Source organism: Ostrea edulis, chromosome 7 (assembly GCF_947568905.1).
Source record: "Ostrea edulis chromosome 7, xbOstEdul1.1, whole genome shotgun sequence".
Classification (NCBI taxonomy): domain Eukaryota; kingdom Metazoa; phylum Mollusca; class Bivalvia; order Ostreida; family Ostreidae; genus Ostrea; species Ostrea edulis.
The window spans coordinates 3,117,789-3,144,724 of NC_079170.1; the positions used below are offsets into that span (position 1 = coordinate 3,117,789).

The 26,936-nt window shown below is 37.2% G+C and overlaps 3 protein-coding genes across 3 annotated transcripts; all 3 read left to right on the forward strand.

The window, feature by feature from the left end:
- The first annotated feature begins 7,781 nt into the window (after positions 1-7,781).
- LOC130047577 (uncharacterized) lies at positions 7,782-9,989 on the forward strand. Its single transcript, XM_056142898.1, has one exon. The coding sequence runs from the start codon at positions 7,782-7,784 to the stop codon at positions 9,987-9,989; it is 2,208 nt and encodes a 735-aa protein (XP_055998873.1).
- Positions 9,990-10,357: 368 nt separating this feature from the next.
- Positions 10,358-12,193, forward strand: LOC130047578 (uncharacterized). Its single transcript, XM_056142899.1, has one exon. It carries the CDS (start codon positions 10,358-10,360, stop codon positions 12,191-12,193), a length of 1,836 nt encoding a protein of 611 aa, XP_055998874.1.
- Positions 12,194-17,323: 5,130 nt separating this feature from the next.
- Positions 17,324-26,518, forward strand: LOC130047663 (uncharacterized). Its single transcript, XM_056143041.1, has 5 exons — positions 17,324-18,723; positions 19,163-19,295; positions 20,069-20,205; positions 21,828-22,002; positions 25,066-26,518. The coding sequence occupies exons 1-5, from the start codon at positions 18,160-18,162 to the stop codon at positions 25,329-25,331; spliced, it is 1,275 nt and encodes a 424-aa protein (XP_055999016.1). The 5' UTR covers positions 17,324-18,159; the 3' UTR covers positions 25,332-26,518.
- Positions 26,519-26,936: the final 418 nt, after the last annotated feature.

Below are 26,936 nucleotides of genomic sequence, written 5' to 3' on the forward strand. Positions count from 1 at the left end.
TAAACAACATTCAAAACAAGAACGTAAACATCAAGTTCATTACTTTACACAATAATTTGAACGGAGTCTCCCTACTTTTTAATGATCTTTTGATCATTCTATGTTTAAGATAAAATCCATACTTTTGTATTAATGCTCTTAATGTCAATATCTTCAAACGTTTAACTACTTCTATAGTGTTATTTGCCTGCGTGATAATCGCGGACTCACAATATACAAATCTGTATATTGTGCTGCGTCACATAGGAGAGGTCTATTCGTAGGTGATGTAATGAGGCCTCGACGGGGAGTTTGGGAACATCAGTTTTTAATGTCATCTCCAAGGACACGTGATATTGACACGTGACATTGACAACTGATGCCGAGCGTTTAGCGGTGGGACTGTCACTACAGGTTTTAATGACTTAGGTCTGTCGCGGCCGGGATTCGAACCCCGACCTTCCGCAAGCAGGGCGAACGCTCTACCTCTAGACCACCGCGGACACGAAGAAACATGCAATCCATTGTCCCATAGACGCATTGGTGAAGGGTTTTCATTGTGGATCGTAGGGAATTATTTTGTAAGAAGTTGGGATGTAGAATGTTTAGATAGATCCATGTCGAGGCTCTGATATTTCGATCAAATGATGCAGAAACAGTGTAGTCGCCGCGGTCACCTACTCTGGACATAGTAAGTATGAAATAACTAATAAAAACTAAGTAGAAACAAATCAATGTTAACAAATCAAATAAGAACTGGTTAATAGCGAATGAATAATCAAAGGCGTACTTGTTACCTGTATGTACATGCATGAACAGATGTGGTCTGACCATCTCTCTATTCAGTAGATAACACCACTGTAAAATTCTGAAGTTCAGTCTATAAAAGTAATTGTGTGGAATCTTGCTTTACTGAGTTTCAAAATTACTCATTTTACAATTTAAAAATGATTTCTGAGTACCTAACGGAACAGAAACGTATGTTTGCTACTGGCAAATACTTCCACTGTATACTTCCTCACAGTTATAAATTCTAAACCGGATCCCCACGGGATTAATAAACCAGTAATGATAAATGTAATATAAAATCACTAATATCAGATGCTTATTAGAATTAACAAATATCTAAAAACAATTATGAAAGGTCCCTCCAAGCTCAGAGCGTTGTCTACTAAACTGCTTTGTATCATATTTCTCTAATATGTTGCTTATACAGCATCCCGAAAACAAAGAATACAGAATTATTGGCCCGCCATCTTGAGATTTATCGGATTGGACAAAGTAAGTCTGGCTCATTCTCCGGCAATTTGTCCAGAAGTCAGGAAGATTTAACTGCCACAAATTACTGTAAATAGATTTATGAGGAAATTCTGCTAAAATCGCCAGACAGTTTTTGTGTTTCGTTGAGGATTTAGGAGCATTGCCTCTCGATATTCAAAATGAGATCAACTATATATGTGTTACTTTGTCTTCGGTGTGTAACCGTACACTCAGTCTCAATCAATCATAGAATGGAATGGTTTTTCTTACATGTGGTCATCTAGTTTGCATGGAGTTGTCAGCTGACCGTTTGTTGACCCGACATTTTAAACAGAGGAGACTACTATAAAACACTCGGGAAGTATTACAATTGTCTGCGTACGTTAAACGCGTTTAAAACGAAAATACACTACTTCCTGTAAAATGACGTAATAAATTGAATTATGGGTAATGTGAAAATGGGAATATTCAGGTCTGAAAACTCACAATCAGAGTAAGAATTTACAGTCAATGACGGTATTTATTATGGTAATTTCACACCTCGCTGACTGTACTATGGTTAGTCCAAGGTTCCATGACTTTTTTTTTCATGATTTCAGGTTTCATGGTTTCAGGTTTCATGACTGTGATTAAAGGTGGCCTACTTCAGACTTCTGTTACAGGACTGCACAGTACCACGAAACAAGAACCAGTCTACAGCTTCATGCAAAATAGTGATCTAATAGGACCAGAGTTCATGTTCATTAAATGCAGACAATCAGACAAAATGGACCGGTGGTTGATGGCTATGATTTATTTCTGTATGGAAGCTAGCAAAGTTCGCTGTAACCCTAAAGCGGATTTTTCTTATTCCTGACCTGTAAGTGACTGCAGTTTTAATATTATACACAACTTTACTCTCAGTGTTATAGATGATATCACATATTGATCAGAAATCACTCCATTTGATGGACCTTCAAATTACCCCCAGGCAAATACGGCAAATATTGCTATAGAATCAGTTTTATATTTGATATTCAATAATTTACCAATTCACGGTAAAAGAATTTCTGAGAGCTAGAAAGCATTACACCTAGTCCAATTTATCATAGTCCATATTTTATTCACACAATTGGCACATTAGTTTCCATGAATGGTACATTTTTATGCAATAAATATGATTTGATTAAAACCAAGCGAAATACTCAAATTTTGTCGCTTTCCTGGTCGACCTGTGATCATGACTGCCATCACATGCGCTCTGTCGTCCCGCTGACATCGGCATTATTATGCAGGTGATAAAGGAATATTGCTAAATAAATATGGGAAGTTGACTATATAAATTGATATTTCATAAAACAAAATCTACTATATAAATTGATTTTACATATTTTTTACTCTTTTCCAACTATACTAGCGGAAAAAAGAAACTCATTATAAAATTTATTATAATTTTTCTATATATTTAAGTGTCCGTACGCACGAGTTTTACTGGTCAATACTGTTTGGAGTAAGAAGTGTAAAAGGTTTGTTTGGACACTATTCGTTAAGGAAAGCGCTTTAGTTTTGACAAAATTTATCCTTCTGCCATGCCCGACTCAGCGAAAATCAACGTAATCGTTCTGCTGGGATGCTTCAAGCTGGTATGGCGCAAAATATCGTAGCAAGACACTTTGGAGTTCATCGGAACACCATCCAGTCATTATGGAGACGTTTCCAACAATCTGGTAACACTCGGGATCGACCACGTTCTGGGGGTACTCGTGTGACGTCGCGTCGACAGGACAACCACATTAGACTTGTGCACCTGAGAAATCGTTTCCAGACAGCAAGTTTGACTGCTCGTAGCATTCCTGGACTTCGACCAATCAGTCCAAGAACTGTGCGTAATCGTCTGCGCTAGCACAACATCAGACCAAGACGTCCAGCGGTGCGCCCAAACTGCTTCAACGTCATCGTATCACTAGACTTGTGTGGTGCAGATGACATCTGTGATTCAGAATACAGGACTGGGTCAATAATATGTTCACTGATGAATCCAGAATTCATTTGAATAACAGTGACGGCCGTTGTAAAGTATATCGTCGCGTTGGGAAGCGGTGCCAGGACGCTTGTGTTGTGCAACGTCGAAAATTCGGTGGAGGTAGCGTTATGGTGTGGAGTGGAATAACATCACGTGGAAGGACCCCTCTACAAATTGTTAATGGAAATCTCACCGGCGTACGCTATCGAGACAAAATTATTCAGCGCCATGTGATACCCTTCATACAGAGACAGCAAAATCGGATCACTCTGCAGCAAGACAACGCAAGGTCACATGTTGCACGTGTAGTCAGAGTTTTTTTTTAATCAACAGAATGTCGATGTCTTGCCTTGGCCAGCTGTTTCCCCCGATTTATCGTCGATCAAGCACGTCTGGGATGCAATGGAACGACGTCTACGCCGTTTACCAAATCAGCCAGTGACATTAGCTGATTTAGATCAGGCTTTAACCAACATCTGGAACAACATCCCTCAAGCATTTCTAAACACTTTAGTGGCATCAATGAGGCGCTGTTGTCAAGCATGCGTGAGTGCAAATGGTGGTCACACGCGTTATTAACTTTGTTAATTCAAGTTCGAATACCAGTATCTTTCGAGTGTGCTGAAATTGACGTTATTCGATGTTAACATTAATGGATTATGAAATGTTTTATCGAATACATTTGTTAACAGTATTACAAAGAATTAAATTTGTTCATTGTTATTTTTTATTATTTTTTTTTCATATATTAGATAATGCACAGTTTCTTTTTTCCGCTAGTATATATGGTACTTCACCTACAGCTGGTGACGTCTCAATATGAGGGAAAATGTTTCGACTGGACGTAAAACAAACAAAACAACAGCAATCAAATTTCATGATCAGTAAAGTGAATGACCTTAAAACCAAATTCCCAGAATTTCACGCAGCCACTGCCTAGTCAAGTCCCATCAGATTGGTCAAGCACACTACTGACAAACAAGTTCATGTTACAAGAGGGTCAACTGTCTACTTTAAAGTCAGCGTTCGCAAATTCTATGGTCGTTATAACGATCTAATTTACAAATACAGCCTATCAATGGGTCGAGTGCTGTCTGACTTGCTTCATACCGATTGTTAGGCCATTCTTTACTGATTTGATTACGGATTATTCCTTTTACCTGATCAAGATATATGGCTAACGGCGGGTGTGACCGGTCAACGGGGGATGCTTACTCCTCGTAGACACCTGATCCAACCTCTCCAGGGGTCTATGTTTGCCCAACTGTTTATTGTATGAACCCTGAAGAAAATATATAACCGTGATTAAACAGGATCTTATGGGGAAAAGTCAGCCTGCGTATGCACAACTGTACGTTTCCTTTGGGCTTGATGACGCGATCTTTATGCATGGACTGGAATCTACAGTATAGCACGTTACCGTGGCTGTGGGAGACAAATCAGATTGCGCATGCACAAGTAAATGAATGGTTATAGGGATTGTGATTCAATACTGTGAGTACATGTTGATGAAAGGCACAATATCATATTGTAGCTCTAGACAGTGTCGGATCCATACACTTTGCGACTTTTACCCCCGAATGTGTGTGTGTGTGTGTGTGTGTGTGTGTGTGTGTGTGTTGATTTTACCCATCTCCCGAGGACTATGATGTGAAAAAACACCAATAGTCCGAGAAAAAATCGCGTCCTCGGAAGAAAATTGTCGGGATTGTCATAAAATGTCCATATCTATCATTTGGTGAAATTTGGTAAAAGTCCTCTGATGGAAGGTAAAATGTGATTGTGTGTTAGACAGTCACACAGTTTTATCAGTCTGCCATTAACACACATGAATATTTCCGACGCGCCCGTATGCGCGCGCATTCATATGGCGGAAATGATGTAAAACCTTCGAGTCGATATGTAAGTATTCACAGCTTCATTTAACGTTGTTATTATTAATGAAAAGATAATGTAAAATGTTCGAAGTAAAATTTATACATTTAAACAAGCAGTTTAATGATAATTTTATCAAGCAGCTCGGTAAACTAACAGGACATGCGCTAAAAGGAAAAAGGCGTGGTACGTCAGGTACCTATACACTGTGGATGATAGTTAGTGGGGAGAAAAATGTTAGTAAACATGCAAGGGAAATGATAAATGCACATAATACATATTGATATTCACATATATATAACCCTCCTTTGAACGATTATATGAACGACTGTAACGTTAATTACTCCGAGTTTTTATTTACATTGATTTCATGATGTGATCAAACTTGTCTTCAATGTAGAGTGCAATGTTGTTCTAAACACAAGAAATAACCATGTAATAAATTACTTTTGATGATAATATTTAATTCTTCACCATTTTAGAAAAAAAAATAAAAAACGGTAGATTTATGGTAATGTCCGACTTTAAATAAATAAATATTATTTGATTTGAGAGGAAATTCGAACCAATAGAATACAATATGATTTTTTTTTCCAAATTAGAACCCTTGTTCCGTCACCGGAATTATTTATCCGGATTTTGATTTTTAGTTCTTTCCGATCTGATGTTTTGAGAACGTAGTACAAACGTTATATGCAGCATGTGCTCCTGAGCACTCGTGTATCTGTTTACCTGCATAAAATGTAGATCTTCAGTGTCTTGTTCACTTGAAACTGTTCCTGCACAGCGTAAGTGTTTATCTAGATGTTTTTTATTTAGATTGCAAAGTTATGGAAACTTGTTTACCTATTCAGTTTTGCATATGTATACTAGGTTGTGGATCAGAGAAATTTCGGGATAAATATGAAAGGAACTGTTATTGTGAAATTATCTGGATTTTTTGTAATGCTATCATACTAGCATTTCTTGAAGTATTTAAACAAGCCTTAAATATGAATATTTCCTGATGCATACACAATTTAGGGATTTTTATGCCATTTACATGTGTGTATGGATGATGTTTATGATGCGGGGTTTTGTATCGATGGTATATACAGTTTTTTACATGAATTTATGAATATCAGAGAAAAAGTGTATGCGCTTATATTTTCTATTATCATATTTCAATTGTTTGTTTGCTTTAACACAATTTAAAGCAAATTGCTGTCTGAATTTAAAAAGTATGGTCACCAGTTATTGTCATAATCTTACATTGATTTGTGTATGTATGGTTAATCTCATTTTTTGTACATGATTGAATTGTAATAGTGTGTTCTTTGTTACTTTTCAGTTTTCTTACCATTTCATCTTTACTCAATAAAGTTTTGGAGTATTTTTGACTGGTTTTACTGCAGTATTGTCTTGGACTCTCCAGACTACAGACTGTACAGTAAGAAAAGCTACTCAGAATGGATCCAGTGGTACAAGAAGAGGGAGATCTCCGCTCCACAAGGACTTTGACCGACAAGGGACAAAGTGTATATCAATCCTCCGTAGATAAATACAAATCCAGGCTCGATGACTTGTGGAAGACTATTGGTTTGTCAGTCAGCACAATCAACAGAGAAACCAAATTCCCTACACTGTGTAAAATAGAAGAAGACCTCAACCAAGCATACGAGAAACTCAGTTTGATCAGAGAGGACTTTACGCACTTTCTTCAAAGGACAAAAACAGAAGAGAGTGAAAATTACTTAAAAGATGTGGTTATTGTGTTCGATGAAAGAACAGTAATAGTAGAAGAAGCATTTCGGAACATTAGTGAGTTAAAGGAAATCGCAATAGAAACAGCTTCAGTTGTTTCCCGTGTCACATCTCGGAAGTCTCGGTCCAGTGGATCACAAGTAGACACTGTTGTAGCCCTCAAACGCGCTAAGGCTCAAGCAGCAAGAGTGAGAGTCAGATATGCTGAAGAAGAAAATCTAGTACTTAGAAGGAAAGCACAGCTGGAAGAGCAACAGACCTTATCCGCGGCTAAAGAAAAGGCATACATAGAAAGATCTAAACAAGAATGTGAGGCAGAACTTAAACTGTTGGAAGAGAAGAAGGCAGCTGCGGAAGTTGACGCAGAACTGCACACACTTGAACTTGAGGCGGAAGAACGTGGTTCTGTTATTTGTGCACTACCTAGAGAATCAGAAAACACTCAACAAAGAACAGCTAAGTACGTAGAGGCTCGTAGGTTGAATTTCACACCCGATCCTGAGGATGAAAACTTAACATCACATCACCGTACTGAAAATTCTTGTGATATAGAGCCACCTACCAACAACATTTACGAAAGAGGAGGCCTTTCAGCTCCAACAATGTTAACGACAGCTCCAATTGAAATAAACAATCAACTGTCCGAATTCACACGTTTCTTATTAAAGAAGGATCTTTTGATGTCAAGACTCAGGAACTTTGATGATAAAGCAGAGTCTTTTGCAGCATGGAAAATGACTTTCCAAAATATCGCCAAAGAATTGAGTGTGTCTACATAAGAAGAAATAGATTTGTTAATTAAGTTCTTAGGCCAGATTCATCGAAACATGCCAATAGCATCAAGACCGCTAATTACCATGATTCTAAAGGATGTCTTCACATAATCTGGGAACGTCTCAGTGATAGATATGGCTCTCCAGAAATGGTGGAATCTGCCTTAAAGCAGAAACTCGCGAACATACCCAAGTTGACGGATAAAGACAATAAAAGACTTTACGAACTCTGTGATGTTTTGAGTGAGGTAGAAGCACTTAAAGAAGATAAAAAATATGCTTTGCTTCTAGCATATTTTGACTCCTCTGCAGGCATCTTACCCGTATTAAACAAACTGCCACATTCGATCCAGGAGAAGTGGACAAACCATGCCGTGAACTATATAAAGAGAAACGATGTGTCTTTCCCACCCTTTTCAGTGTTTGTAGAATTTATGAGAGACATAAGCAGGGTGAAGAACGATCCAAGCTTTCAGTATGGTGGAATTCAGTCGTCGACAGAAAAACCATTTGTCTCCAAGACAAAGAACTTTCACGTGACAGCGAAGAAAACAATTTCTCAACAGGAAGTTCACGAGGAACCAGACAAGGAGTGTCCTCTACATCGCACAAAGCAACCATTAAATGACTGCAGAGTCTTTAGAAACAAGTCATTAGAAGAAAGAAGAAAATTTGTGAAAGAAAATGGCATCTGCTTCAAATGTTGTGAATCAACTAAACACGCTAAAAGGAACTGTCGGAAGGATATCAAGTGTACCGAGTGCAACAGTGACACACATCCCTCTGCTTTACATGGCACACTTCAGCAAGTAAGATCCCTCGGAGTGCCCAGAGCTGACGGCGGGGAGGGAGAGAAAAGGGGTGACATTGTAGACACCAAATGCACACAGATTTGTAAAAATGTCAGTAGCGTCAGCAGATCATGTTCCAAAACTGTTCTCGTTAATGTCTACTGTGAAGGATTTCCCAACAATGCAGTGAAACTTTATGCGATAATAGATGACCAGAGCAATCGATCACTTGCAAAATCAAAATTATTTGATGATCTGCAGGTCAAGAGCAGATTAGTGGATTATATCCTCACATCATGTGCGGGGTCTGTACCTACTAAAGGAAGACGTGCCACAGGTCTTGTTGTGCAGTCTTTAGATGGCAGCACCAACCTTAAACTTCCTACTCTCATAGAGTGTAACAACATTCCGAATGTTCGTTCCGAGATTCCAACACCAGACGTCGCCAGATCTTATCCTCATCTTCAGGACATTGCTAAATACATTCCTAATTTGGATGACGGTAGTGATACTCTGCTTCTTATTGGTAGAGATCTCATGGAGGCACATCATGTTTTAGACCAACGCCTTGGTCCCAGGACCACACCTTACGCCCAACGCCTTCGTCTCGGTTGGGTTATTGTTGGTGAGAGTTGTCTCAGCGGAACACACAGACCAGAAGTTGTGAATGTGAACAAAGTACACATTTTGGGAAATGGACGACCATCTTTGTTTGAACCGTGTGTTAATGTACTGGATCTCAAAGAAAGCGGATTAGACACTTGTGCGCATTCTGCGTCGTTTAATACCACAAAGTATTCAAACTGCAATAACTCCGATATTTTTGTGAAAACAGCTACAGACGAAAAAATTGCGTTTTCTATCGAAGACTCCGAATTCTTAGAGCTTATGGATAGTGAATTCCGAAAGGACTGCGACGGAAGCTGGACAGCTCCTCTTCCTTTCCGGAAAAATAGACCCAAATTACCAAATAACAGATCTCAGGCGATGAAACGAGCAAGGATACTGACAGACAGCCTCCGTAAAAACACTCAGAAAAGGCAGCATTTCACCGAGTTTATGGAGAAGATATTCATGGAAGGGCATGCTGAGCCACTCCCCTTGATTAACAGTGACAAAGAATGCTGGTATCTTCCCTTGTTCGGGGTATATCACCCACAAAAGCCAGATCAGATCCGAGGCGTTTTTGACTCATCTGCCAAATTCAATAATATTTCCCTCAATGACGTTCTGATGTCAGGACCCGACCTCACCAACCGTTTGATTGGAATACTTCTTGGCTTTCGTCAAGAACCCATTGCATTGATGGCAGATATCCAGAGAATGTTCTACTGCTTCAAAGTTGAAGGAGAACATAGGAACTACCTTCGCTTCCTATGGCACAAAGACAATAACATTGACAATGAGATTGTAGAATTCAGGATGTGCGTGCATGTGTTTGGAAACAGCCCGAGTCCAGCAGTGGCAACTTATGGTCTAAGGAGGACGGCTATGCTTGCAGAGAAGCAGTACGGCGCTGACATGAGGGAGTTTGTCAATAAGAAATTTATGTTGATGATGCCTTAATCTCACTCCCGACTTCAAAGGAAGCCATAAGTCTCCTAAAGCGGACACAAGAAGCTCTAAAAGCAGAAGGCAACTTGCGTTTACACAAGATCTGCTCCAATTCCAATGAAGTTTTGTCAGCCTTCGACAAAGAAGACTTAGCCAAGGAACTCCGTGACCTGGACTTTGACCACGGCAATCTTCCCTTACAACGTAGTTTAGGAGTTTGTTGGAACCTGCAGCTTGATACATTTACTTTTCGTGTATCCTTGAATGAAAAACCATTCACAAGGAGAGGTGTGTTGTTGTCTGTGGTAAATGGACTGTATGATCCGCTTGGATTCGCGACACCAGTGACAATTGGTGGGAAATTACTGTTACGTGAAGCAATGATAGAACCAATAGAGTGGGATCAACCACTGTCTGATGACTTGCTAGTCAAATTTGATTCTTGGAGAGACAGTCTTATCTCTCTAGAAAACGTCAACATCTCAAGGGCTTATATTCATCAAGTTTCAGGAAGGAAGAATCCCAAGGATCTTCTCGTATTTTCGGATGCTTCCGAAAAAGCTATCGCCACAGTAGCATACCTGAGAACTTTTGATAAAAACAGTACGCAACATTTGACATTTGTGACCGGGAAGGCTAAAGTGGCACCAAAACATGGCCATACCATTCCGAGATTGGAATTGTGCGCAGCTGTGATGGGAGTTGAAATTTATGAAACTATTCAAGATGAACTTGACTTGGATCTGAATCAAGTGACATTTTTCTCAGACAGTAAAGTCGTACTTGGATACATAAACAATGAAACCAAGAGATTTCATGTATATGTCAGAAATCGCATCGACAAGATCAGAAGAATTAGCAAACCTGCACAATGGAGATATGTTCCTACGGGTCTAAACCCAGCAGATGAAGCCACACGCTCTATACCTGCTAGAAACCTTCAAGAAAGTTTGTGGCTTAATGGACCGCCTAGAAAACTCCTAAGTCAAGTAGATTCAGATACTTCTTTCCCACTAGTTTCACCAGAAGAGGATAAAGAAGTCCGAGCCTTGAAAACGAGCACGAAGGTAACATTAGGTTGTCATTATTTCGAGAAATTCTCAAATTGGAGAGATCTGAAGAAAGCGATTCGCATTCTTAAAAATTCAGCCAGATTGAACGGTGTAGTGCACAATGACAACCCTGTATCAGAAGAAGAGTCGCAGATCTTCATCATCAGAACCCTTCAAAATGAGATGTTTCAAAAGGAAATAGAAGCATTACATTCAGGACTACCTTTGCCGAGACAGAGCACTATACTTTCTCTCTCCCCATATCTAGATGATCTTGGAGTACTGCGTGTAGGTGGTAGACTTCGAAATGCTAAGATGAACCTCATGCAAACGAATCCCATCATCATTCCCAAGCATCATGTATCTGGTTTGATAGTACGTTACTATCATGAAAAGGTTCACCACCAAGGTCGTCAAATGACAGAGGGCGCTATTCGAAATGCTGGCTTTTGGCTGATAGGCAGCAAAAGGTTTGTTACCTCTCATATACACCACTGTGTCAAGCGTCGTAAATTACGAGGCCGTCAAGAAGAACAAAGAATGGCGGACTTACCTGCTGAGAGATTTGACATTGCACCGCCATTTACCAACATCGGTGTGGATGTTTTTGGGCCCTGGACAATTTCCACGAGAAAGACGCGTGGTGGCCAAGCAAATTCCAAACGATGGGCATTGATGATCACCTGCCTAGTTGTACGTGCGGTCCACATAGAGATTCTGGAGGAGATGACATCCTCGTGTTTCATTAACGCATTAAGACGCTTTTGTGCCATCAGAGGCGAAGTCAAGATGATAAGGTCAGATTGTGGAACGAACTTTATTGGGTCTGTAAAGGACTTGAACGCGAACGTCATTAGCATAGAGGCACGACCTGTCAGAGAATATCTTATTGAGAACAGAATCAACTGGGTGTTCAATCCTCCCCACTCCTCACACATGGGTGGAGTGTGGGAGAGGATGATTGGTGTAGCACGTCGGATTCTCAACCCTCTTCTTCTTGATGTCAAGCATTTAACACATGAAGTACTAACCACACTGATGGCAGAGGTTTCATCTATCATGAATGCGAGACCTTTAGTACCAGTGTCGTCTGATCCAGGAAATCCACTTCCTCTGACGCCCAACACTCTTCTAACCATGAAAACGGATCAAACTGTGCGGTGATTCGAGATGGATAACTTTAATCCAAAGGATCTTTACAAAAGGCAATGGAAGTGTATTCAGTACCTTGTTGACCAATTTTGGACGCGATGGAAACGTGAATACTTACCAACTCTACAGTACCGCAATAAATGGCAGCAAAATCGCAGAAATGTGAAGGAAGATGATGTCGTACTCCTCAGAGACAAATCGCTGGATAGGAATGATTGGCCCATGGGGATTGTAGTGCGAGCTTTTTTGAGTGACGATAAAAAGGTCCGTAAAGTAGATGTCCGCACTGGACTAGATAGAAAGGTTTTCACAAGACCTGTCAGTGACATTGTTCTCCTTTTGTCAGAATGATTGTGTAGTCATTATTTGTAATGTATATGATACTTTGGATTTTGTATTGTGATATCTATTGATATCAGACGGGGAGTGTTCCGTCACCGGAATTATTTATCCGGATTTTGATTTTTAGTTCTTTCCGATCTGATGTTTTGAGAACGTAGTACAAACGTTATATGCAGCATGTGCTCCTGAGCACTCGTGTATCTGTTTACCTGCATAAAATGTAGATCTTCAGTGTCTTGTTCACTTGAAACTGTTCCTGCACAGCGTAAGTGTTTATCTAGATGTTTTTTATTTAGATTGCAAAGTTATGGAAACTTGTTTACCTATTCAGTTTTGCATATGTATACTAGGTTGTGGATCAGAGAAATTTCGGGATAAATATGAAAGGAACTGTTATTGTGAAATTATCTGGATTTTTTGTAATGCTATCATACTAGCATTTCTTGAAGTATTTAAACAAGCCTTAAATATGAATATTTCCTGATGCATACACAATTTAGGGATTTTTATGCCATTTACATGTGTGTATGGATGATGTTTATGATGCGGGGTTTTGTATCGATGGTATATACAGTTTTTTACATGAATTTATGAATATCAGAGAAAAAGTGTATGCGCTTATATTTTCTATTATCATATTTCAATTGTTTGTTTGCTTTAACACAATTTTAAAGCGAATTGCTGTCTGAATTTAAAAAGTATGGTCACCAGTTATTGTCATAATCTTACATTGATTTGTGTATGTATGGTTAATCTCATTTTTTGTACATGATTGAATTGTAATAGTGTGTTCTTTGTTTCTTTTCAGTTTTCTTACCATTTCATCTTTACTCAATAAAGTTTTGGAGTATTTTTGACTGGTTTTACTGCAGTATTGTCTTGGACTCTCCAGACTACAGACTGTACAACCCTCTCGGGCATACAACATACATGATTGTTAACATTTCAATGTGCAATGTTTATTTTTAAAAATGATGATAAAAAGAAAAGAACGAAACAAGAGCAAAATATGCACTATTAGTATGAGGAATGTTCATACACGAGACATTTTGAACATGATAATACTTATTTGTATTACATGTACGTAAGTACCACCGTGTATCCTAATGCAAAACAGTCAGAAATACACACACACAAATATATATATATATACATGTACATAACCGCACTGCATGTAATAATAGTAAAGGTAGTATAAGTACACATGATTAATACTCCACTGTAATGCAAAAGATACCACGAACCAGAAATATTGTCACAAAAACTTTTTTTATTCCATTTTACGAATAATGTGTTTGTTAGATCCCATGTATCATTTTGAGAGAGAGAGAGGGGGGGGGATTCATACTAAATTATACAAAATAAGTAATTGAAGATTTTTTTTTATTTAAAAAAAGTGATAAATTTAAATAAAGGATGTTTATGATAATGATATCATTAATTAGGCATATGATAGGCTTTATCAGTAAAAAATAAAATCTGACTGTTCTTAGATTTTCATCAGTGGTGTCTAAAACCAGGTCCGATGTATCATGGCATATATTTCTTTCATTCTGTCTTCACATATGTTTATGAGTTGGGTAATCGGATTGGTTTATAATAACCATTTCATATCATGTCTATATTTATGCTGTCGATTTGGACAACCGCGTTATGGACGTATTATTCAAATCGTCTGTGACTGCACGTAGCGTTGATTAGCTTACTCTCGAAATGTAAACTGGTCTTCAGTTAGGAGAACCAGATGACGGAAGACCATGATGTTCTGACACTTTGGTCAGTTTGGAACTTGTGATAAAACGGTAGTAGGCGTACTTTATTGACCACTAATATAGTTATGTGTGTCATATTTAGTTTTAGCAGCATTAACTTGAAACTTTCATTAGATGTGCATTATTGACAACGGGGCTGCATATGATATACCTTCGACGACGACTGGGGAAATCTAGCCGTGAGTAATAGTCTAGTACAGCTACAGTGCAGTGTATGCAGGCCTAACAGGGTATTATAAACAGATAAACTTAATTGTTATTTTATGGCTATTGTAAGTTTGTCATTTTAAGCCCTAACAGTTCAATATTGGCATGATAAGAATTTGAAATATCAACTTTTCATGTTATTCATGAAATCTGATGTCATGTTTGACAGGTTGGGAACACTTCCCCTTATAGCGAGATATTCTCGCTAAAACGCGATTATCAGGGTTGTCACTAGAAATTCTTGAAGACAAGTCCCGGACTCGTGGTTTATAAGCATCTTGAGTCCCACGAAAATTTGATGAGTCCCATGAATATCTAATGAGTCTTTTATATAAGACAATTAAAATGGAAGCAGTACTAAACATATCAATTTTAAAGATTTATTTTAAATCATTCGTGACTAATGGCCTCGGACATCTAATTGTCCACGCCAACAGAATTATTTCCCCGAATCTCCTATCATCACAACAACCCTATTCAGCGGGTTGGGAACACTTTCCCCTATAGCAAGATATTCTAAAAAAAACAACGCGATTATCCCTCTCTAGCGAGATTAAATATATCCCGTACAACTGAGAAAAACACCTGTGGAGTACATCTCTTCGTGTTTCACGTGAAAAGAAGAAAAAGTGCTAAAATGTTGGATACTTCTGCAAATATATTAATCAAAACAAAGACACTATGTGTATTGGATTTCAGACTGCCTCCCTCTTACGCAGCAACTTTGATATGCAATTTTTTTTACTATGTTTTAAATTTCATAGAAACAATTCGCATCATGTTGAGTTTGTGTCACACTTATTCAGCGTTGCAAGGGATTTGCCATTATTTTCAATAAAGACGCCAAAATACCTGTTTATGGTAATGTTTACTTTCTCGCTAAAGAGGGATACTCGCGTTTTTATTACATAATAATCGATTTTTTTTTTGCAGCCATACATTACCTGAGGCTATTATCTGGTCTTCGTGACCAGCTCTTTGTGCACTGGAGCGACGCGAGATTTCTGGTCGCTCTCGTTGACTGAATAAACAGATTTTGACCGCATAAACAAACAGGCGATAATGTGTCACTGACAAGACAGATTTTGAAATACAATTTATTGCAAAAAGGGATTTTCGCCACTTCCATTTTTTTTTTTTGCCATTTTTCAAATAAATTCGCCATTGGCGAAAATGTCGAAGCCCAGCTCGAGCACTGGCCCCTACATAAATAATTGAATAACTTGTTGTTTATTTTATAAGAAAAAAAATATCAGGTCACATTGCGATTTATTCGAAAAATTGAAATATCAATATTCAAATTCTGTTTCCATTTCCTTATTGTTTCAAATCTCTCTCTCTCTCTCTCTCTCTCTCTCTCTCTCTCTCTCTCTCTCTCTCTCTCTCTCTCTCTCTCATGGCATCTGACTGCAAAACATGCTTCATCAGACTTTTTATGCGATTTCGAAAGTTTTCAGCTTTACAATGCTGTCAAGTTTATAACTCGGGCAAGCTGTCATAACAATTGGACCTTTCGTGTCATGTTTTGTACACACAGCACATGCCATCCCCTTTTAGCCGTTGTCGAGCTATATTCTCCCCTTCTTTCCACTTTGGTAAAAACAGACACTTTCTTTTCTATGGAACGCCGCAGCTGTCTTAAGGCTATAAAATATGCAGCATATTGTCACTGATATATAATATCAAGTTTATTCCTTATTCAATGGGTCTATTCTCTATACCATTAAGGCCATTTTTTATATCATTACGTCTACTTGATATAATATGTAGTGAAAAACCAATAACATGATGTCAAATCAATGTATTACATAGTTGGGTATACATAATATTCAATCTAAAATCTATAATATGTTGTCGAAGTTGTATTTCATTAAGTCATATTCATAAATCAGAGGGTTCAGACGTTATAAGATGACGTCAAAACAACATGTCACTCTGTCGTTTTAAACAACGACATCAAACACACACAATATCAAGTCTATCCACTGTATCATCAAGTTCATTTATTATGACATGCAGTGAAAACACTATAATATGATGTCACAACAATACATCATTAAATCCTTTTCACATGACATGTGGTTCAATGTATAATAATTTAAGTAAAATTTTTATATCAGTTTCTCGTGTTTACTGTTATTTACTCTGTTTTAAATGACGCGCTGTGAAATATTTATAACACATTGTCAAAGTTAGGTTTCATTTCATCGTTCATAAGTTACATATACCGCTACGTTATTATACGATGTCAAGACAATACACCGTTATGTTGGTTTTATATATTATGTTGTTGTATTCCGAATGATTTAAAGTGCATTCGGAGTTTCTCTCGCCGAATCCTGGTGGTTTCGCCTCAAATTTTACATGTTCACCCTGAGTGGATTCGCCCCAGTCACAGTAGTCGAGTGATATCGCCGATTGAAATTCCACACAATTCCTATCACACATTTTGCAAATTCTTTTCCCTATTTCCTTTAAGTATAACTTTCTTTCCGTCAGTGTTATTCTTACCTCTCACTTTCAATTCTGAGATTATGAGCACTTTTTCTAATTTCGCAGTTTTAAAAACCTTTTAAAAATATATTTTTCATTTTCGAAATTTGTTTACAGTCAAAATATGTAAGAGATTCTACACAGGTAAAGGGGGGGGGGGACCCGACTATATAAATAACGCAGCAGGCGCGGATCCAGAAATTTTTTCCAAGGGGGGGGGGGCCGGGGGGTGGGGTCGAACATATTATATATAATATAATAACAGTCAACTCAATTTTCTTATAAATCGTTATATTGTAATTTTTTTTTTCTTTGCAAATTCCGGGGGGGGGGAGGGGGAGGGGGTCCGGACCTCCCACCCCCTCTAGATCCGCGCATGCGCAGTCTTCAACTATATACGTTACCTGTATTAAATTGGGGCGAAACCACACGATCCTCTGGCGCGAAAAGTCATAAAAACATGGAGGACCTACGCGAAATACTTGAAGAATTAGGTATACCTAACGTTCTTGAAAATTTCGAGAGGGAAAACGTTTCACAAGAAATGATATGTATGTTATCGGACAATGAATTAAAAAGGTTGGGCATAGAAACAATAGGATTGAGGCATAAACTGAAACAACTTCTCGATTTAAAGAAACATCAACCTTCAACTTCTGTCATTTCTGAAAGATCGCGCCTATTCAGCCCTTATTCTTGCACTTCAGCAAGTAAACCTGGGAAAAGATCACGTAAGAAAGAAAAGTTTATCACGCTGCATTTTCTCTGCTTGGCACACACAGGACAGAAGAGTGTCCCAAACGGCAACGAAAAAGAAGTTTTGAATAAAGCAGGACTAGGAAAGAAAAAAATTCTTTTGAAAAAATCTGATGATGAGAAGGAATTAGCAGAAACACTTATTTCGAAAGAAGTAAATGAAGATGGTGATTTTGTCGGCTTTCCAAAATTAGCAGATGGGGGTGGTTTTGAATTACTTCGCAGTACTCAAAACTGCAGAGATTTAACTTTAATAAACTGTTCATGGTCAGCTAAAGAATTGCAGAAAAATGTGAACCCACAGGTTACCATATACATTAGACCAATACAGAAGAATTTATCGACTGAAGCTATCGTTAATCGTCCTGAAAAATTGGCAGAATTGAGCATTGAAGAAAATTGTGTGACATGTGGAAGAAAATTTTAGTAAGGGAACTACGAAAACACACAGAAACGTGTGACCAAGCACCCTCAGTTTCTACAGATGTTGATACTACCAGTATAGTGCCAGTAACACAAATCGTGCAAACTGATGTACCAGTTGATGTTAATGGAATGAGTTTTTTTCAGAGCCTATTCGAAAGTAATGACATTACCCTTACAGTGGCCCCAACAGTTGATATCGAAAGTGTTGCAACCCCATCGATAGAGTTTGAAAATGTTACAACCCCATCCATCGAGGATGAAAGTGTTGCAACCCCTGTGCATGTTGAAACTGTAACAGGTGTGACAAATAGAATAGTTAATTTTTGCAAAACACAAAATATATTGGACCCTGTTGAAATTTTGCGTAAAGTTCAAAATGAAATGGTGACTGGTAGACCTTTGGAAGTCGTTGACGTTACAAATAGTTCTGAAGGCGACACAAACTTCATTTTGGTAGACAGAACTCATCTTTTGGAGACATCGTTTGATGAAATCAAAGGAATTGAGGATCTTAGAAAGACTTTAGAAGTACAGTTTTATGATGAGGTTGGTATAGATATTTTAGAAATGCATATAGAGTGATGATAGAATTTGAAAAAAATGGTAACAAATTACTTTTAAGAACAAATGTGGGGTGATTAATTATGACATCAAATATGGCATCTTGGTGGCCAAGGGTTTATGATCCTCTCCGCTTCTCTACAGGTGTAGAAAAGCGGAGCGGCGTATCACAAACCCTTGGCTAGCGAAGATAACAATATGGCTGAAGAGTAGAGAAACAACCTAGGAATGCTAAAGTTTTATTATATGAAGTGTGACTGTCAAAATTCTAAAGGATGAAAGCACTAACAGATGACAATATTGTTGAGTTTAGTGAATATTGACTTTTGGGAGGGGGGATATTTTATTATTGTATCAAGATTTGGATTTACAAACTATGTAATAATGCATAAATTTATATGCATATATATACTTTTTGTTGTAGACGGCTGTAGATTATGGAGGCCCCAGGAAGGAGTTTTTCAGATTAGTTTTGCAGGCCATCAAGGAGAAATATTTTGACAGTGGACTGAGAGAATTACTTCATGAAGATTATGAAGTTGTTGGAAAGACTTTTGGTTTGTATTAAACTTTTAATTTATAATAGTGTGCTAATTAAGTAACTACATTTAAACGAATGTCAAACAAGAAATTTCAGTGCAAAGAGCCAAGACACTTTGGCCTGAAAACTGTCATCTAAAAGACCAAAAGGGGAGGGGGATTTGCCTTATAAATGTTGTACCCTCCCAATTTTACTATAAATGTAACATATGAATAATCAAATGTTACAATATATTGAATAATCATATTAAAGTACTCCTGGTGTATAATATCATGATTTTAATTGTTTTCTCTTTCTTTTTAGGGGATTGGTGGGGTAGCGATATTTAATAGAATTATATGTTCTTGTTATTGTATGAATAAAATTTTGTACATTTATTAACATCTACTTTTACACAAAAGTATAGAAATATTTCATCATCAACACTAGAGACAATGATGCCTTGTTATGATTCTGTAATAAGCAATATTGTTGAGTTTTTATAGAAATAATGTTTAAAATGTGCTTCTTTTTGTTAATAATGCCTTCCGGGGCCCTTGATTGGTCGATGAAATACCTTGTTCGGGGAAAGTAGGGTTTTAAAAAAGACTTATCATAAATTATGATACAGATACTAAGATGTACAATGTAAATTAAAGCTGATTTCAGAATTTAGGGAGACTCTTAAGTTAAGCTAACAGGAACTCTTTTACATAGAAGCTTGAATGTTATATTAATGTATTATAAATGATAATGTTACAGACCTTTGGAGTTTAAATGCATGTGATTACAAGTATGTTTGTATTGCAGCTTTAAGTATTCTACAAAATGGCAAAATCCCAACTTTTTTGGACCCAGATGTAATCCAGAAGATATTTTCTGATTCCACAGACAATCCATGCATAACAAGCTTGAGAGGAGGGCTTGAGACATTGGGACTGTATACAGTAATACTTCTAGTATAATTTTGATTTCAAAGACCTTCATAATTGTGTGAATATCAAATTTACTCATGTACTGGAAAAAGTGCTATGGATATATGTACATTAGGGCTGTGCGGTGCACCGAAAATTCCAATACATTGAGTTTTATACCATTCGATTCTATGTACTGATTACAAATTCCGGATTTCGGTTTGGTTTAGATTTTGCATGCACCAAAACAACAATTATGGCGGATGTGCAGACGTGTATTTTTATACAACAGAGAATCAAATCATGACTGTTGAGATTTAACATTTTCACCACTCAGATACATGTACCAACTGGGCAACAGAATATGATCAGCCAGATCATTGCAGTGTATCTTTACATGATTTATGACTTTTCTGTCAGTGCTGGGGATCGTAGATGATGACACAGATTAAATGATTTGACAGTTGATATGAGAGAGAAGTAAAGATTTTCAAAGACTCAATTGATTATGATAGAATTGTTGAATTTTGACATAAATGAAAACAATATCATATACATTTTAGATTGACTAATAGATTTGTATGATAATCCAAAAACTATGCTGCACATTAATATAACAAAATTTAATAGACTGTTAGTGAATGTTTTCTGTTTTTATTAAAGTTAAAATATGCAGTTATAGATATGATGTTTACAAATGACGTCATATAGTTATATAAAACTTGAATGAAATTAGATGCAGTATGCTACTCATTAAGAATATAAATTTTTGTACTGTTATTGAATAAATTGGACCGAACATGAACTGAATCGTAATCTAACTTAATCGTGCTGCTCTGAATCGAAACGGAATTGAACTAACCCTGAATCGTCACAGCCCTATATGTAATGAATTTGCCATCAATGCTGTGTACATAAGTAATTGTGTGCTATTTTGGAATCAATCAACAGTTACAATCAATGAAAATATGTGCTGAAGGTTTATTAATATGTGAGATTTTGTTAACACTTAATGATTGATGTCTACCCATCTGTCTGTCACAATCTGTAAACTTCTCACATTATTAGATATCATCTGTAGATTGAACCAAACTTGCACACATATGCATTCTTGTGTATAGGGCTTTAAAAATTACTAAATCATATCTACATGTGTACCATACCCTGGCATTTAGAAAGGGAGGAGGGATTATTGAACATAGGTACAATGTAGTGATCATTCGAAATCTTTCACAAGAACTTACAAAACTTCTGTGAAAGAATTATTGTACATTCTAAATTGTTCAATCAGTGAACTCGGGCTGCCCCCACAATTGTCAAATCAATATGAAAACATCCTTATACTGAGTATAATGCAGATTCTGTATATTTCACAAACTATTCTCTGGGGCCACGAAGGGGAATATATTTTAACATAGATTTATATTGGAAAACATCTTTAGAATTTTCTCAGTACCAGTAAATGCCCAAACTGTCAGATAGAAATGAAAGCTTGTTGAAAATATGGCATTAGGGAAAAAATATAGTGTGGGTTTAAAGATATTCAAGTTCATGCTGTTTGAGATTGATTGACATAGTAAATCCCCAGAAGATTGCATGATGACGACTTTCATCAAAGGTAGTATATTCTTAATTCTATTGCATTTTTCTTTTAGATTTGTATGCAGCTTCCAAGTTTTCTGTACCTTTTCCAAAAACATTCATTACCCTTGACATTTAGGATGCTCACATTCCTTTTAAAGCCTCAATTTTCTCAAGAGGGCAGCAACAACATGGAAGTTGAAAAGAAGGTCTACGCTGCATTTGTTCGATATCTAAGAGAAGTCGCAAGTAAGACATGCAAGTCTGTGTAACGGTTTTGAGAATGTTTTCCTGTTTATATTGCAAACAACTGTGACTCAGGTCTGAAAGAGTCCAGGTAGACATTTTGGTTTTTAAGCTCACCTGAGCTGAAAGCTCAATTGAGCTTTTCTGATCGCCTGTCGTCTGTCTGTCCGTCTGTCTGTACACTTTTTACATTTTTGACTTCTTTTCCAGAACCACTGGACCAATTTCAAGCAAAGTATTCGATATGCAAATTTGGTAAAAGGCATCCTTTGGTGAAGGGCTTTCAAGTTTGTTCAAATGAAGGGTCATGTCCATTGCAAAGGGGAGATAAACACAAAAATGCAAAAATAGGGTGGGGCACAGGGCCTAAGTCTGTTTGGGCCCGAACTCTGTGATACCAAAAATGTAGAAAGGGGTCTAACTTTAACCCAGATCAAAAACTACCCACTCACTTCAAATGCCCAAAAAATCAGAAAATGAGTGCAGTATGCATAATTTACCGGTCTCCTTGCATAGATTAATGTCTTAACTACTTGCATGCCAAATTTCAATCCACAGGTTCTTAAAATAACAGAGATATACATCATTGTTCTCTCGATTTCACTTGTTTATTTTTACTAAGACATTTACCAGTCCAGTTCACCAGGTGGTTTTTCACCTAAGACAGCAGCAAAATTCAGACTAGTGTGGAAGATTTTGGACCTATCAATTAAAATTTCACATTGATAAATAAAAAAGCCAAAGGTGCACAGATTAGGTCCCACGCGAAATGGATATATGAAGGGGAAACGAATTTGTCCTTTTTTCTCAAACATGAATCTTCCCACCAAGAAAATAATATTATTAAATGTATCAAATATGAAGATAATATTGCCACCATTTGTAATGATATTTAAGGTAAAATGTATGATTTCTACACAAAACTATATAAATCATCAAATATTGACGACAATAATATGAAATTCTACTTAGATAGTACCACTATATTGTATAAAGTTAACGACAAACAGAAATTAGAATTAGACCGGTAAATTACGCATATTGCACTTATTTTCTGATTTTTTTAGGCATTTGAAGCAAGTGGGTAGTTTTTGATTGGGGTTAGAGTTTGACCCCTTTCTATATTTATGGTATCACAGAGTTCGGGCCCAAACCGGCTTAGCCCCTGTGGGGTAGGGTCATTTAAAAATCTTCTCAAGAATCACTAGGCCAAAAGAGCTAAAAAGAGCTAAAATTAGTCTAGTCAATCTAGCTCATATATGAGCAAAACCTCTAATTGCAACAGAAATTAAATTTTGATTATTCATGCAAGAAAACACATGCAAACAACAAATTAAAAATCGGCTTTTGTATTTCAATGGGAAAATTGGAATTTTGGGGTAAAATGATGTGCTTACCATTCCGGTCCTATGTTTCACATATTTAAAACAGTGTATAGTAAAGCTTACGTTACCAATTCTTTATTAAGCTGAGTTTTATAATAGTTTGTACTACATCTATGACGAAACAAGGTTCAGTTTCTTCGATTTTATAAAGAAATCTTTAATACGTGCACTTCGTCAAATTCTAGAGTTTGGGAAAGAGGGAGGGGGGTATAGCCGTATTTGACATATAGTTCTATCCAAATTTTTGTGCAATTAATATCGAGAATTTCAGAAGTAATCTGTTTTAAAAACAATGGACACATAGAATTAAAAGCAAAATGAATCAGGCACAAGCATCGTAAAAAAAAAAATGGGTTGGGGTGGGGGAGTTTGAAGATAATTTCACAATATTGCCTGAAAATTGACAAGTAAATTTTAATCCAAAGTTATAAATATCGTCAATATATATGTTGTTACAAGGTGAAGGTCAGTTGATCCGGGTGTGTATTGAATTTGAAGAGCAAAACAGAATGTATGCTATAGGCCTACCAGTGCTTATAGCTTCGATATATCCATTTTCTCGCATTTTATCAGGGTCTCTGTCCAAGCGGGTTTTGAAAAGGTGACTGGGTGTGTTTTTAGCTCACCTGAGCTGAAAGCTCAAGTGAGCTTTTCTGATCGCTTTTTGTCCGTCGTCTGTCTGTCTGTTCGTCTGTCTGTTAAACTTTTCACATTTTCGACTTCTTCTCCAAAACCACTGGGCCAATTTCAACCAAACATGGCCAAAAGCATCCTTGGGTGAAGGGCTTTCAAGTTTGTTCAAATGAAGGGCCATGTCCCTTTCAAAGGGGAGATAATCACAAAAATGCAAATATAGGGTGGGGTCATTTAAAAATCTTCTTCTCAAGAACCACTGGGCCAGAAGAGCTGAAATTTACCTGAAAGCTTCCTGACATATTGCAGATTCAAGTTTGTTCAAATCATGGCCCCCGGTAGTAGGATGGGGCCACAAGGGGGGATCAAAGTTTTACATACAAATATATAGGGAAAAATTTAAAAAATCTTCTTCTCAAGAACCACTAAGCCAGAAAAGCTGAGATTTACATGAAAGCTTCCTGACATAATGCAGATTCAAGTTTGTTCAAATCATGGGCCCCTGGGGTCGGATGGGGCCACAATAGGGGATCAAAGTTTTACATACAAATATATAGAAAAAATCTTTAAAAATCTTCTTCTCAAGGACCACTGAGTCAGAAAAGCTGATTTTTACTTGAAAACTTTCTGACATAGTGCAGATTCAAGTTTGTTCAAATCATGGCCGTTGGGGGGGGGGGGGGGTCAAAGTTTTACATACAAATATAGGAAAAATCTTTAAAAATCTTCTTCTCAAGAACCATTGGGCCAAAGAAGTTGACATTTACATGAAAGCTTTCTGACATAGTGTAGATTCAAGTTTGCAAAGGGTAGTTTGGGCCATAATAGGGACTAAGGTTTTACATGCAAATATATATGGAAAGTCTTCAGATATGGGCCAAGGTGACTCAGGTGAGCGATGTGGCCCATGGGCCTCTTGTTTCATGATGGTGCTATTAATGTAATGTTAATCACTGATTGAAAATAATGACATTTTACTTTATTTTTTTACACAGATATTATGATATAATAACATAAATAAAGTCTAGTAAAGTTCTTTCTTCTCCAGGTGGTCGGAGAGAACACTTGTCCTTAGCAAACGTACTACAGTTTGTGACAGGAACTGATGAGGAGCCACTACTGGGGTTCAAAATCCCACCCACTATCCAGTTTCCAGAAGTCATGAACTCATTCATTCCAACTGCCAACACATGCATCAACTCTCTCCAGCTTCCAAGACCAAAACCAGACTTAAATGTGAACTTTCCTTTAGATGAAAAGCTATTTGAATTATATGATTATGCTTTCTTAAACCTCTTTTATGGACTGCATTAAGTTTTTAACAAATTTTTAGTCATTCTCTATCACCCAATCAAGTCTCAATTTTTTTTATAAGAATATGTTACACAATTATACAAGTATCACCACATACTTATTACAAAAAATTCTACAGTATGTAGGGTCCATGGGTACAGCTTTAGGGGATTTGTTTCATAAAACTTGCTGAATTTAAAAGAAATTTGTTATATCAATATAAAGTAATCTTTATATATAGTGAAGAACTAGTAAAGTGCACTGGTCTGGGTCAGGACAGGACTATTTTTAGTGCAAAGTTTTATGTAAATTTACACAATGTATCTTAAAAGATATTCCTTCAAAATGTGTAGTAAGAACCTGACCAATTGATATGAAAGCATTCTTGTATAATAATGCACATTCAAGTTAGTTCAAATATTGGTACCAGGGGAGTTGATGAGGCCACAATAGAATTTCAAAGTTAAATGTATAGAATACCAAAGTTGGCACAAAGCATCCTTAGGTAAAGGGAATTCTAAATTGTTAAAATAAAGGGCCAGGCCACCTTCCAAGGGGAGATAATCAAGAAAAGATAAAAATAGAGTAGGGTCATTAAAAAATCTTCTCAAGAACCACTGGGCCAGAAAAGATGAAATTTATAGATGAGCTTTATTAGGTAGTGCAGATTCTAAATTGATAAAATCATAGCCCCCGGGGGTTGGATGGGGCCACAATAGGGGATCAAATTTTTACATACAAATATATAGGGAAAATCTTTAAAAATCTTCTTCTCAAGAACCACTGAGCCAGAAAAGCTGATTTTTACATGAAAGCTTTCTGACATAGTGCAGATTCAAGTTTTTCAAATCATGGCCCCCGGGGGTAGGATCGGGCCACAAGGGGGGATCAAAGTTTTACATAGAAATATATAGGAAAAATCTTTAAAAATCTTCTCAAGAACCATTGGGCCAAAGAAGTTGACATTTACATGGAAGCTTTGTGATATAGTGTAGATTCAAGTTTGCAAAAATCATGGCCTCCAGGGGTAGGTTGGAGCCATAATGGGGACTAAGGTTTTACATGCACATATATATGGAAAGTCTTCAGATATGGGTCAAGGTGATTCAGGTGAGCAATGTGGCCCATGGGCCTCTTGTTAACTCATCTGAGTCGAAGGCTCGAGTTAGCTTTTCTGATCAAAATTTGTCAGTTGTCTGTCAACGTCGCCGTAAACTTTTCACATTTTCCTCTTCTCCTGCAGAACTATTGGGCTAATTTCAACCAAACTTGGCACAAAGCACCATTTGGTAAAGGGGATTCAATTTTGTTCAAATGAAGGGCCATGCCTCTCTCAAAGGGGAGATAATCACAAAAATGCAAAAATAGGGTGGGGTCATTTAAAAATAGTCTTCTCAAGAACCACTGGCAGGGCAAAAACCGTCCAAAATCAAATAATTTTCAAAAATCCTTTCTTTACAACTACACATCTACATGTATATGAAAAGCAGGAACGCCTCCACCAAAATTATAAATTCATAATACCCTGGATAGTAGTTTTTGACTCAATTTATTATCAATAGCAATAAAGATGATGTTATTTAAATGTTTTACACAAATTTCATAATCACAGGGGTAGGGATTTTG

Excerpts from the sequence above, each read along its gene's own strand:
- LOC130047663 (XM_056143041.1), top strand. The coding sequence starts at position 18,160 with ATGTGGAAGAAAATTTTAGTAAGGGAACTACGAAAACACACAGAAACG. Across the intron at positions 20,206-21,827 it reads AGACATTGGGACTGTATACA|ATTTGTATGCAGCTTCCAAG; the intron begins GTAATACTTCTA and ends TTTTTCTTTTAG. Across the intron at positions 22,003-25,065 it reads ATATCTAAGAGAAGTCGCAA|GTGGTCGGAGAGAACACTTG; the intron begins GTAAGACATGCA and ends TTTCTTCTCCAG.
- LOC130047578 (XM_056142899.1), top strand. The coding sequence starts at position 10,358 with ATGATAGAACCAATAGAGTGGGATCAACCACTGTCTGATGACTTGCTA.
- LOC130047577 (XM_056142898.1), top strand. The coding sequence starts at position 7,782 with ATGGTGGAATCTGCCTTAAAGCAGAAACTCGCGAACATACCCAAGTTG.